We start from the raw sequence: 14011 nt of genomic DNA on the forward strand, positions 1-14011 counted from the left end.
GTTCAAGGCCAGGCTATACAGTAAAATCCTGTCTCAAAATTCCAGAGAGAGGGGGAAGAGAGAGGAGAAAGAGGAGAGAGGAGAAAGAGAGAGAGAGAGAGAGAGGGAGAGGGAGAGGGAGAGGGAGAGGGAGAGGGAGAGGGAGAGGGAGAGGGAGAGGGAGAGGGAGAGGGAGAGAGAGAGACCTTAGTTGGGGACCGTTAGAGGAGGGTAAGAGAGAGAGAAGGCACTAGCTCCAGAACTGCTTGATGAGCTACAGACTGACTGAGATGCTCTCATGCCTTAAGCTGTGGTTATTGGCTTCCACTAGTAGGAAGATTTTCCCCCCATAAATTATATGAAAGGCTTCCAAGAAAGCAATTAATGAATAAATTGGTGAACATTTATCTAGCCATACAGCCACCTTCTTGGCCACCATATGTGAAAGGTTGATGAACTGGTTTTAAAAAGTCCCATAGATTCTCAGACATGTTTATTTACTGTCCCATCTCCAAGACAAGAGGAGTTAGTATGGAGTGAGCACACGCAGCAGTCAGTGCCTGACCTAGCTCTCCAATTTAGGGAGTGGATGGGTGTTACAGCTGAGTTAGGTCCACCTACCCACCCAGCCAGCCAACCAGCCACCCACTCACCCATCCAGCCAGCTATCCACCCATCCATCCACCTACTCATCCATCTATCCACCTACCCATCCATCCACCTATCCATCCATCCATCCATCTATCATCCATCCATCCATCCATCCATCCATCCACTCACCCATTCATCTGTCAACAGTGTGTTTCTTCGCTTTGGGGTGCTGAGGACAGAGAGGTGACTCATTGCCTCCATTGCCATTCAGAGTCTACTATTCACTTCATCTATTTAAATGGTGCACTGGTAAAAACAAAACAAAACAAAACCACTTACACACTCATTTGCTTGTTTTAAGAGAAAACCAATGGGAATCTTACTAATTTTATTGCATCATTGTTTGCTGACTAGAACGCCAGACTTAGAGTGGATATAAGTATAAAAATAACCAAATTCTTACAAATAATACATTGCTACTACAGTACTGAATAATTAGTGGAGGTGACATTATAATACAACTTTAAATAACATTCTCATGATGAGTCTCACACAGTCAACCAGGGTGTCAGCATTAAAGGTGTATAGAACAAAATCCAGGACAAACGGAACGGAGTTCGTACTGTAGCCTCATCTCCGTTTAACTGTACACCAACAACACACATACGTGACCAAAATTCACAGCGACTCATGGTGAACCATCTGTTTCTCTGTAGAGTAGGCCTAGGTAATGCCCAAAGTTAAGGAAGTTGGTTCAGTTCTCCTGACAAACTGCCTCCAACCCACCACTATTTTTACCCTGTCCTCAACAATTTGGGACAAGGACATTGAGCCCATCATTTAAAATTATAGCAGAATCTACCAGGTGGCCCCACTGGAAATGTTCTCTTTGAAGATGCCCATGTGACGGACAGGTCGGACCTGCCTCCTTTGGTTTTACAGGCTATTGTGCAGGCTAAAGTTTCCATCAGCTATAAAGGGGGTGTGACCTTGTGGAGACTCTGAAGTACAATGAACTGATTGGCATGTAATGCTTTAATGCTCCTATTATGTTAACCAGCTATTTTTTTAAAAAAAGTTTAAAGTTATTATTTTAACTTCAATGTGCCTACTGTGTTTTCCCCTCTGGGGATTTGAGAAAAGAAAAGAAAGAACACCAAACTACAGAACCATTTCCGTATCCAAACATGCTGGTGAGAACCTGGGAATGACAATGTCAAGGAGAAATGAGACGGCTGGGGTGTGCAGCTCTACAGGACGGCCCTCGTCTGGTATGTGCGAGGCCCTGGGGTCCATTCCTGACTCTACCCTCTCAAAGAAGCAGAAGAGGAAAAAAGCTGTCAGGTAGGTAAACCTGTCTATCTGCTGTGATGGAGTATTTTAAATAAGAAACCAAAATACAAAACTTTGTGTTGTCCTTCTTCCCAAAGAAGTGCTTTGGTCTCAAAAGCAAAATATAAATTTAGAAATGTGGGTAAAGGCCCTGGTTTTGAGTGGCTTATGAAACACTAAGCCAAGGGCAACTTAGCTGTGCAGTTTTATTGCTTTAGGCAAAGCTCCATAGTTCTAGAGACCTGTGCACGTCACTACTGGGCAAAGTGGCTTTAGGAGGCACCCAAAAGCCACGTGCCAGGGGTGATGCTAGTGTGCCCACTCTGGAACTTCACAATTGAATAGACAGCATCTTGGGAGACTTTACTCCCGTCTTTTTCCAACAACGCTGCTCTCTCCTATGGGCCAACTTTTACGACTTCCTCTTTTAGACCATAATAGTCTAATAGTCAACTCTTAGTCTTTGACCTCAAATACCACCAGGCAGCATACAGTAGTTCTGGTTCAACATGGCTTAGATGCTTCTAAAAGCAACCTCCCCAATTAGGAAGATCATTCGGTACCTCAGACACTCAACTCTGTCCCCATCCCACACAGGTTCACACTTCTACTACGTGGGAATTACGGCCTCACTCTAAGAATAAGACAGGCAGCCCTCTCATGGGTGCCTCAGCCTTGTTGTGATTGTCAAAAACCTACCTAGACCACATCCTTTCACTTCTGAGGGACTAAGCCTCTTGCTAACCACAAACCAGCCAATATTTTCCTTTTAAGACAGGGTGTCCTGTTCTCCAGAAAGGCCTTCAACTCCTGATCTTCCTGCCTCAACCTTCTGAGGGCTGAGATTACAAGAGTGTACCACTACGCCCTGTTTCTGTGGTTCTTGAGGATAAAACCCAGGGCTAGGCAAGCACTCTGCCATCGAAGCTACATTCCCATGCCTCTTGCCTAAACGCGTGCGCATTATTGGCTAACACACTGTAAGGCCAGATAGCTTGCATGGAGCCTGGCCCATGGTGAGAACATTTATCCTCCTAAGAAATAGGCCCCAGTGTCATGAGCCGGCTCATGAAGCGAAAAAAGAAAAACAAACAACAAACAACAACAAAAAAACCCTTGGAATTTATACAGAGCTCAGGCTGGATCCAGGAAGACCCCCTTTCTTAGCTCTGTTCTCAAATGTCTCAGGATAGACAAATTCTACCTGACCTGGATCTTCCCCATACAAACATCTCCTAGGCAGTGTGGCTTTTCCTTTCTGCCCACTTCCCTTATCATGAAACCCTAATTCAAGACGGCGACACGTCTATTCGCAGGAATTATCCATTCTAGGTGTGGGGACGACTCTGAGCACTTTTGTCCAGCAAAGACTCTGCATGTCCAACCATGGGCTCATCCTGTTTGTCCAGCTCATGGGTTGCTGGTGTCCTCTCTGGATTCCTTCTGGTTGTAACCCCGAGTAGGAGAGCCTTTCTATCGCAAGCTCCTCCCCCACCCACAAACGGTAGATCCAGTGTGAATGCACCCTTGTTTGGGGCTATCCTTGTGTTTTTCACAGGAAAAAAAAAGAACAAAACAAAAACACTTTCACTCTGCTCTATTTGGGCCAAACTCATGAGTCAGCAAACATGTTTGGGAACTCACAGGACACTTTTCTGGATGAATTCTTCCCAGGAACAGAGCACTTCATTCTGTGAGGCTTGAGGCCCTGTATAGGTGCTCACCAGCTGGGAGTCTGCCCTTACACAGGTGCTCACCAGCTATGCTGACAGCTGAAAGCATTAGAAGTGTGTCTGGGAACACCACCACACTGGCACTTCCCACAGCAATGAGGCTTGGGACAAGCAGGAATACTGCTGGAAGGGCTAGAACCTGGCTACCTGGCAAGGGATCTGGGCTCAGGCAAGCGGAGCACAGGGTTCACAATGACACAAGGAGCCACTGGTTCCACACATAGACACAAACAAGACCCACAGCTTCTAGATGGCAGTGCTTTACAACTTTAAGTCAGCATCAACCAAGAACAGCAGAATCCTCTCTGTACTAATGAATATAACATGGTTAAAATCCTCTGTACCCGACTGCTGTAGGGGGTGAGAGTGAGTGGTGACAGTTCAGTGGTGACACATGTCACCAGACCATGGGACGCAGTGCACACTTAAGAGGATGGGGACCTTCATAAATTTCGGAGGAACCAGAGAACTCCAAAGAAACACATACAGAACAATTTCCAACAGCTGTCCCATTTCCAGAAATATATGCTGCAGAGTCCCCAGCTTCAGGGTGGGGATAATGCTTTGACCTCTTCACCTCATCCAAAACCAGGACATCCCACAAGCTGATAGTTCCACAGGGGACCAAACACCACACAGCCCTCTCCCTCCCCCCAGGATATCACAATACAATAAACAAAACATAGAACTTCCTTTTCCCCCAAACAAGCTCTCAGACTCTTAGCTGGCCAGGTTTTAGTTCCTCAAAGCTTACTCAGGCCATAGTGGAGTCTTGAGGGGACACTGCACGAGAACACAGATGTATCAATGACTGGGTGAGAGAAAAAAAAGTTCATTCTCTTTTCAGTGAATAAATAGCTTTAGTGGTTAAAAGTTTCCATTGAGTTTGTGGACAACATTATGGGTTCAAAGACTGGCAGGTATACACCCTTACTGGTGGCTTCCTGGGAGAGCCCCCAGCTTCTGCACTGGGGTTCGGGGGATGTGTCAGGTTATTCGGTTCATTCCTCTGCCACATTCTGCTGTGGGGCCTACAGCAGACTTCTTTCCCTCCGGAGGTGAGACTAGCTCAGACACACTTGTAACTGCCTCTCCTCCTTCTACTACACCCTGCAGACTCTGGCTCCACGTTGATGGTCAGAGCCCCAGGCCCCATGCAATTCCCTCATGGGTCAAAAAATAACCCCACCACATGTAGGACCTGCCTGATATTGCCTGCTGGGACATACTAAGGGCACCTGGATGCTTCTAATGAAAGTCAAAGGACTGTTGTCTTGCCCTGACTCATACTTGCTCGGGAAAGTAAAACTAATACATTGTAAGCAAATGTGTCACCTTGACTTAAAAACCGTTTTGTGCTAAGCCTTGTGAATGTCACCAGCTCATTTGTGGCATTGGCTTGGGAGTGAGCACAGACAAACCTTAAAACACTAAGTGCCTGACTGCAGCACCGCTAGGCAGCCTCATCACAGTGGTACAGTTACCTCCCTCTGTTGTTTAGCACGAGGCACCAGGCAGGAAAACAGAAGTGCCAGCACCTGGCTGCCAACCAGTCACCAAACTGAGGCCTGTGGAAGTATCCTAGGAAAGAAAGGCTTTCTGGAATAGTCTGGAAATGTGTCCAAAATGAAGCCTCCCTGCCCAATCTATTAAAGTGCAAATTAAGGGGAGACTGGGTCCTGGAAATGAAACCTCATGCTCTGCTGTGGAAGACATTCAGTCCTACATGCCAGGCACTCAGGGACTCGGAACTGGCCCATGACCATGTTCACAGCAGCAACAGTGCTGAATGGGTGGTCTGCAGTCCCGCGTCCGTCTGTCCCTTCCACTGTGGTCACACCCCTCAGACACGGCTCTGACGAGTCCCAGGAGCAGCTAGTGCATGGTGCTCCCTTCAGGTGTAGTCCTCTGAGCCAGATGTCTGGGGAAACGGCTCAGAGAAGTGGGGCGCCTCTGTCTCCTGGACTCAGAAGTAGTCTCTCCTCCTGCTCTCGTCGCTGATGAAAGATGGGTTATACTGTCCTGGGAAAATGCAAGAGTGCCTCGATCCGGGCAATCCAGTGTAGGCTGGGTACAGTCCGTTGCGTTCAAGTTCAGGGTTCCTTACATTTGTGGGCTGGATGCCAATGGGAAAAGGAGAGAAGTCAATTAGTCCTGGACATTACATTTTAATTAACGTAAATGGGGCAATCCATAAATAGCAAAGCACTGTCTCACCCAGAAGCACAGCGCATACAGGTCAATTTATGTATTCAGATAAAGCGGGGAGGGAAAAAGGGAGGGTGAATAGTGGTGCTATCTGTTCCTGGTGACTTGGAACTCCAAGTCCCTTCCCTTTTCTTTCTTTTCTTATGTATATGGACATGTTTGCCTGCAGCTATGTGTATGTACCACAAGGATTCAGTGTCTGGGAAGCCAGAAGAGGATGGCAGATCCACTAGAACTGGAAAGAGCTGCCATGTGAGTGCTGGGAATTGAACCTGGGTCCTCAAGACAAGCAGCCAGTGCTCTTTACTGCTGAGTCATCTCTCCAGCCCCACAATCTCCTTCTTTTAAAACATTATTTTAATTATTTTTTCTGGATTTTATTTTATGTATATGGGTGTTTTGCCTGCATGTGTGTCTGTTACCTCTTCCTACCATATCCTGGGATTATAGGCATGTACCATTACACCTGGCAGGGATTTTAGCTTTATTTTTAAAAGGAGTTTAAAAAAAAATATCCAGGCCAGGTATCTGAAGCAATAGTAAAGGCTTCACTGGAAAGTTCTCATACATCAGAGATAAATGGTTTTTTGGTAGAGGTAAAATACCAGAGAGTGTGCATTATAAACACAATACCTACGAGAGCCAGTGTGGCAATGCCTGGACCACTTTGTGCCCACTGTGAGAGACAGTGGCACTCAGGTGACAGCATCACATTCTAAACTCAGGTTCTGTTTCTATAAAGGGAAGACAGGACTTGTCCTGGCTAGTTTTGGGTCAGAGTCATCTGAAAAGAGGAAACCTCAATTGAGACAATGCCTCCATAAGATCCAGCTGTAAGGAATTTTCTTAATTAGTGATTGATGGGGAAAGGCCCAGCCCACTGTGGGTGGTTCCATCCCTAAGCTAGTGGTCCTGAGTTCTATAAGAAAGCAGGCTGAGCAAGCCAGGGGGAAACAAGCCAGTAAGCAGCAGTACCCCTTCACAACCTCTGCATTGACTCCTGCCTCCAGGTTCCTGCCTTGTTTGAGTTCCTGTCTTGACTTCCTTTGGTAATGTGGTAGTGTAAGTCAAACAAACCCTTTCCTCCCCAACTTTCTTTTTGGTCATGGGAGATAGCCTGCTTGTTTGCTATTAATTACCACACCACACCACACCAGGGCTGAGGAGTCCCTAGCAAAGCATGTGGGACTCGGATGCACTTAGTACAGCTTCGGTTAGGGAAGGGAAAACATGTCCCTGACAGAAAGGAAAAGCCAATGTCTGTTCAGAAATGGGGCGTTTAACTAGAGTTTAACTAGAGAGGTGAGTTTCATCTTTATTTTCTCCACTTTTCTTGTTCTTCCTCCTGGCTGAAAAATTTCAAAGAGCACACTGGAACAAACCCGCCCCTCCCATCCAAAGTCTGATCCTCCTGGTTAATCTCCATAACAACCAGAGGATTATGGCTTCTATAGTGAAATGACTAGTGCCATTAAGTCTCCACAGCGCAAGGTCTCAGGTTTATTGCCACACAGCAAACTGATTAGCGGTCATTTGACATTTGTTTATTTTTCGGTTCAGATATCTCCATTTGCGTCTCTGCTTTATGGCTGACATGGTGTGATTAAAGTTTCCACTATTCCAAATGGAATAGAAATAAGAGCTGTGCTGTCTTCAGTGTGGGGCAGGAGAAGCTTAAGGCAGTGGTTCTCAACCTGTGGGTCTCGCCCCTTTGAGGGGTCAAACGACCCTTTCACAGGGGATGGCTCAGACCATCAGAAAACACATACTTGCAATTCATAACAGTAGCAAAATTACAGCCATGCAATAGCAACAGAAATAATTGTATGGTTGGGGGAGGCTCACCACCGCATGAGGAACTGTCTGTCTTAAAGGGTCGCGCAGCATTAGGAAGGCTGAGAACCACTGGCTTACAGTAGGTTCCAGCTTCCACACTGATGTAGCCCTGGGCTCTGGGGAGCCAATTATTAAAGACCTACTGAGTTTCTAAAACCTCTACGGTGAAGATGACCTTGAGTCACTCTTGCTAAGCCTTTCCCAGCCCTGAGTTTTGACTGACAAAGCACTTGAGGTGAGATAGCAAAGGAGATGACAGAGAGAGAGCAAAGGCCTGAAGCCACATTCTCGATTTGCAGTTTCTGTTCCTATTCTTAAAAGCAAATTTAGGAATTACAACTCCCACTCCCCAAAAGTAACTTACCCTGCACCTGTCCCTCACACTCACACTGAAAGACTCCATGCAACTAGGCCACAGCTAAACCGAACAGTAAATAAGCAGTGTCTTAGAGGTTTACGCCACTATTTCTGTGAAGCCTTAGCTGTGATCCCTGAGCTGGGGCCCTGAGGCTGGCTGCCACAGACACCTACCGAGTAGTACACGTCTGTCATCTGCAGGAGGTTTTTGGTGCTTCCGTTCTCATGCATCTCAATGGCTTCTCGGCCCCACTCTTGTGAGCGAGGATTCTTGGGGTACTCGGCGTATGGGGACATTTGGAAGTCCCCACTTTTGAAGATGAGCTTACTTATGTCATTTTTACTCTTTCTGTGAGAATTTAAAAAAAAATTGTGCAACAAATTCTATCAGTAAGTTGTGTCAGGAAATGACATCTTCAACAAGACCGAGTGTGTTTTGCAATGTAAATGAGACCAGGAACCTAGTATAATTTAGTATTTGACTAAAAAAACGAAAACTGCCATTAGGAGTCTCCCTGCCATCCAAAAAAAGATGCAAAAAAGATTTCTCAACTTAAAGAGCCTAAAGGGGCGTAAAGACAACAGGATCCTTGAGGAGCTGTTAAGAGTCCCGTCCTCTGGGAACAGAGGGCACTGTGCCCTTGGGGTAGCCAGGGAAACAGGAATCAGCCTTCACAGACTATGGAGGGAAAGGCACTCAATAGTGGTTAACTATCAGAAGCTACAGGTGAAATGTCAGTGCCGCTCTTGGGTTTCCAGAATGGGGAGCCAGACTACAGGGTGGCTCTGGCTCAGAAACACTTAGCCCCTGGCTCACCTGCGGCTACTGGAGACCTGGGATGGAGCTGGCCTTTCCTCTCCCCAGCCACAGTTTTATTTACAACCTTACAAACCACAGAAGCCTCAGTGGGGCCACCTGCTTACAGACTCTCCACGTTGTCACTTCAGGTGCTCAGAAACTGGGAGGTTTTACGGCCTAGATATGGTTAAGACATCTTCCTTAAACCCGTCTTGTGGGCCGAGGATCAGAAATGCTTTATTATATTTGCTCTGAGTAAGAGACTCTGAAGTCCCATTGTTCCTTCTCCCATACTTTAAGTTCCTGGGAAAAGGCACAGAAATGATTCAGCCTTCAGTGCTGGCTTCCTCCAAGCTCAGAGTGGGCTGCCACCGCTTCCCATTCAGAAACCAAGAGTCCAGGTTCCCTCCTAAAATGGTAGAGACTGTTGCCAATGCAAGGCCCATGTGCCCTCAGCTGTTCTGGGGAACGCCCTCAATGGGTTCATGCTTATCTTTCATGGTAATCTAAGAAGGGATACTTAAAGGCTGTACTCTTGAGTGGGTGCTTACAGTAGACTATTCCTGGCAGCCTTCCTGGAGGCAGAAGATGACTTAAAATGTCCTTTTAACACTGGCACAATAAGATAACTAGTGATTTTGGAAAGGTCCCCCCATCTGTCACGTACAAATATTTCTTTTCGTATATCATCTAAATCAATGACTATAGTGTTCCTTTACTTGAACAGGTAATTGTAGACAAAGGGGATTCATTTTCTCTTTCTCTTCCTTTCTCAGGGAAACTCCATGGCAGGAAGCCTGGAACTGAGGTTCATCCAAAAATGCTCCCATTTTTTTTTACTGCTAAAATAGTTCAGGCATCTCCTTCCCTTGCTCTATCTTTGTTTCTCTCTTTATACACAGCTCTGAGAGACGACTGACGAAACCATACAATTTACTCATATGATGATTTTTAACATATTAACGGTGGTGTAACCATCATCCCAATTTTAAGATGACCTTGCACCCCCAGAAGTCTCAGACCCCTTAGCAATCATCCCCGGTCGCCCAACTTCTCCACCCTGACCTCTGCCCTAGACTCTGACTGGTCTACTTTCTGTCTCTATGAGATGCAGAGACTTTAATAACTCATATTCCGATCCCACCCCAGATGATGGCTGAGATGCCTCATTTCACTGAGAACAAGGGTTTGAAGGGCCACCTGTGTGTCAGTCAGTGGCTGACAGAATGTGGCTCTCTGTCACATCTGGGTTTTGTATTTGTCAGCCCATAGGTGCTAAGATTGCTCCCCCTTTGACTCTCAGGAACAGAAGTGAATAGACGGGTCCAAATTCTTGTGTGGATATGCTGTAACCTTCTTAGGCATCCCCTGGGACCGGGAGTCCTGGGCTCACTAGACATTCAAAGCCGCTTTACTTCCTTCTGTCCCTGCCAGCCATGTATGCATAAGGACTCCAATTCTGCCACATTCTCATCAGCATTTCTTACTTTCTGTTATTTATGTATTTTAAGATACTCTTGCTGTGTAGCCCTGGCTGTCCTGGAACTTAGAATCCACTACATAGACCAGGTTGCCCTTTACTCAAGGAGATCCAAGTGTCTCTGCCTCCTGAGTGCCAGGATTAAAGATGTGTGTGACCCACACAGTTGCCTGTATTCCTGGCTGGCTTTGCACTTGCTTTAGAGCTAAGGATGACTTTGAATTCTTGATTCCTCTTGCCTTTATCTCCTGGGCTGGGATCTTAGGAGGACAACACCATGCCTCGTAGCTACAGAGCAAGCGCTGGGCTTCACACATGCTAGGCAAGTGATCTACTAACCAAGCCACGTCCTCAGCACCAGCGTTTGTTAAGTTTTCCATTTTGATAAAGTCTAATTCACCTTTTTATTTTGTTGATTGTGTTATCTATTTAGTTTTGGTGCTTTGGAGACAGGGTCTTACTATGTAGCCCAGGCTTACCTAGAACTTGCTATAAACCCAGGCTGTCTTCAGAGCCATTTTTCTTCTGCTTCAGTCTCCCAAGTGCTAGGTTAAGAATCTACCTTCATATAGCACAAGTGATGAAAGGGGGAACTGAATGAGAGAGGTCACACCACTCACCTGCAACAGGTAACAATGAGTGCGATGCCCAGGATGAGCAGAAGGCCACCTCCTGCTGCTGCGATCACCACAGTGATGAGCTGATAGGCTAAACAGAACAGACAAAGGAATAAACAAACAGAGCTGATTGGCAGGAGGTCGCCAGTCATAAGGCTCCACCCTGCCCCACCTCCACAGCACGGCCCTAGCTGCTCTCTCTCCCACTGCCTGCTCTCTGGCCCAGAGATCCTCAAAGGCTGGAGTTCTGTTTCCTTTGTGTTGAGAGGATTCCCCCTTTCAGTCCCAAATGTCTTTCTCTAGAGCAGCCTGATGAGTCACTAAACCACAAAAGAGAGACCGGCAACCATCAAGTTTCCCCAAACTGTTCTGAAAGACCTTACTCTTATTTTCTCTCTCACATGAGTGCTTTTTATCACGTGAAAATTAAACATCAAGAAATTTAACTTTTATCTTAATGGTGATAGTAAAGATATAGACTAACAGGAGGCAGAGGCAGCCTGGTCTACATCGTGAGTTCCAGCCACGCCAGGGCTGCAGTGAGACACTGTCTCAAAAACAAAACACCAGATGTTTGATTCAGTTTTAGGGTCTTACTTGGTAAAACAGAATGGAGACAGGTTAAGCTGTTCAGTTTCAGAAGAAATGTTACCAGTCTGCTAAGTCCAGGGTCTGGCGTCATTGCATAAATCATGCCAAAGACCCAGAAGGCTCCTTATACATTCATTAATTTAATTACCAGAATTTAGCACTGATAAAAGCATATATCATGTATAATGATGCTAACATATCTATAATTAGTTGGGTTTTATATCTGTATATTGTAGCAAAATTTATGATCAATTATATTAAAATTTCCATTTTTTATGGAAATAAAACTAAAATTGGTTTCTCGGGTTGCAAGATCTAGTATGAAAAGACAATAACTAGATTTTCTTTCTTTTTTAAAAAAATATTTATTTTATATTTCATTACCAATATTTCATTCAACTATTTGTCTGTGATATGACCAAAGAGGCCAGATGAGGACATCAGTTCCCATGTGACAGTTACAGAGGGTTGTGAGCCATCATGTAGGTTCTGGGAGTGGAACCCAGGTACTCGGTAAGAGCAGACTGTGCTCATAACCACTGAGCCATCTCTCTAGCCCCAAATGACCAGACTCTTTACAGTATATGAAGACTGAACCATGGGCTGCAGACATGGTTATAAAGTCAAGGCTACGGCACAGCAAACAACAAGTTATGCACCTCTTGTCTATTCTTTCATTTAAACAAGCAGCAAAGAGGGCAGATTATTATGAAAAAGGTTAGCTCTGCAATAATGCGCCCCTCTTCTCCCCTGTCTCTGATATATGCATCCAGATATCTGTCTGTGTCAACTCCTGTGTGATTACTTTTACACAATTATCTTTAATTTCACACACATACATACATACATACATACATACATACATATATATATATATATATATATATATATATATATATACATATACATAATTTTTTTTTTCGAGACAGGGTTTCTCTGTGTAGCCCTGGCTGTCCTGGAACTCACTCTGTAGACCAGGCTGGCCTCGAACTCAGAAATCTGCCTGCCTCTGCCTCCCAAGTGCTGGGATTAAAGGTGTGCGCCACCAATGCCCGGCAATTTCATATATTAATGTATGTGCATGCCTGTGTGCACATATGACTGAAAAGATACTTCTTTGATGCATCTACTGTTCATTTTTTAAAAACTATTTATTTTATGCATTTATTTAGTATATATTTATTTTATGCATCACTGGCCATGGAGATCAGAAGTGGGCTTTGGATTTCTTGGAACTGGAGTTACACATGGTTGTGAGCCACCATGTGTGTGCTGGAAATGGAACCTCCGTCCTCTGGAAGGGCAACAAGTGCTCTTAACCACCTTAGTGGCTACATGTCTCCAGTCCCCATCCCTACCCCCTTTTAAAAGTTGATTTTCCCATTTGTGAATATGTATGTGTGTTTGTGTGTGCCCCGTGTGTGTATGTGCCAGAAAAGGGTGGCAGACCCCATGGAACTGGAGCTCCAGGGAGTTGTGAGCAACCCAGTGAGGATGGTGAGCTTGAACGCTAGTCCTCTGGACAGGCAGCTAGTGTTCTTAAGCACACACCATCTTTCCAGCCCCCATCCCTGTTCATCTGTACCAGCTCTGCCCTGAGCTCCTGCCATGACTTCTCTGGACAGCAAGTCTGATCTTGCTGTTTCCTGTTTCAAGAGACTTTGGTGGCTCCAATGCTCTATTTATTTATTCACTTATTTTCATTTTTGAAACAAACGGTCGAGTAGCCAAAGTGGGCTTCTAACTTGCTATGTAGCCAAGGATGCCCTTGAACTCCTGCTAGCCTGTACATTCAGAGTGCTGGGATTACAGGCAATCACATCTGGTTTCCCTATGCCCTGCACCCCCTTTTTGGACAGGAACTCATATAGCCAAGGCTGGCCTTGAACTTCTGTGTCCTGCCTCTCCATCTCTCAAGTGCTAGGATTACAGGCCCTTGTCACCATGTTTGGCTCCTCTGGTGTTTTAATTTTTTTTGTTGTTGTTGTTTTTTCTTTGTTTGTATGTGTGCTGTTAGAGAACTCTCTCTGTAGACCAGGCTGGCCTTGAACTCAGAAGTCCGTCTGCCTCTGCCTCCCAAGTGCTGGGATTAAATGTGAGTATTACCATTGCCTGGCTGCCTTTTTTTCTTTTTAAGTTGAGATAGGCTTTCACTGTTTAACCTAGTAGCCTGTGACTTACTATGTAGCCCAGGCTGGTCTCTAAATTGAAATAATCCTTCTATTTGAGCCTGGGATTAACAGTAGCACAGTCATGTGCTACTATGTCCAGCTTCTTCTTCTCTTAAAAAACAAAGTCTAAACTGGGCGGTGGTGGCCTTTAATCCCAGCACGCAGAGGCAGAGGGACAGAGGGGCAGAGGGGCAGAGGGGCAGGGAGGCAGAGAGGCAGAGAGGCAGAGAGGCAGAGAGGCAGAGAGGCAGAGAGGCAGAGAGGCAGAGAGGCAGAGAGGCAGAGAGGCAGAGAGGCAGAGAGGCAGAGAGGCAGAG

General features: G+C 45.7%; 1 protein-coding gene across 1 annotated transcript in view; it reads right to left on the reverse strand.

Annotated features, from left to right (window-relative positions):
• Positions 1-916: 916 nt before the first annotated feature.
• Heg1 (heart development protein with EGF like domains 1) overlaps positions 917-14011 on the reverse strand; it is an 81974-nt gene continuing 68879 nt past the window's right edge. Inside the window, exons 16-18 of the mRNA XM_028752237.1 lie at positions 10936-11023; positions 8211-8385; positions 917-5751 (exon numbers count right to left, since the gene is read on the reverse strand). Of these exons, the coding sequence (XP_028608070.1) occupies positions 5602-5751; positions 8211-8385; positions 10936-11023 (413 nt within the window). The 3' untranslated portion in view covers positions 917-5601. The remainder of the gene's footprint in view (positions 5752-8210; positions 8386-10935; positions 11024-14011) is intronic.

The sequence above is a fragment of the Grammomys surdaster genome, unplaced genomic scaffold (assembly GCF_004785775.1).
Source record: "Grammomys surdaster isolate TR1022 unplaced genomic scaffold, NIH_TR_1.0 125889, whole genome shotgun sequence".
Classification (NCBI taxonomy): domain Eukaryota; kingdom Metazoa; phylum Chordata; class Mammalia; order Rodentia; family Muridae; genus Grammomys; species Grammomys surdaster.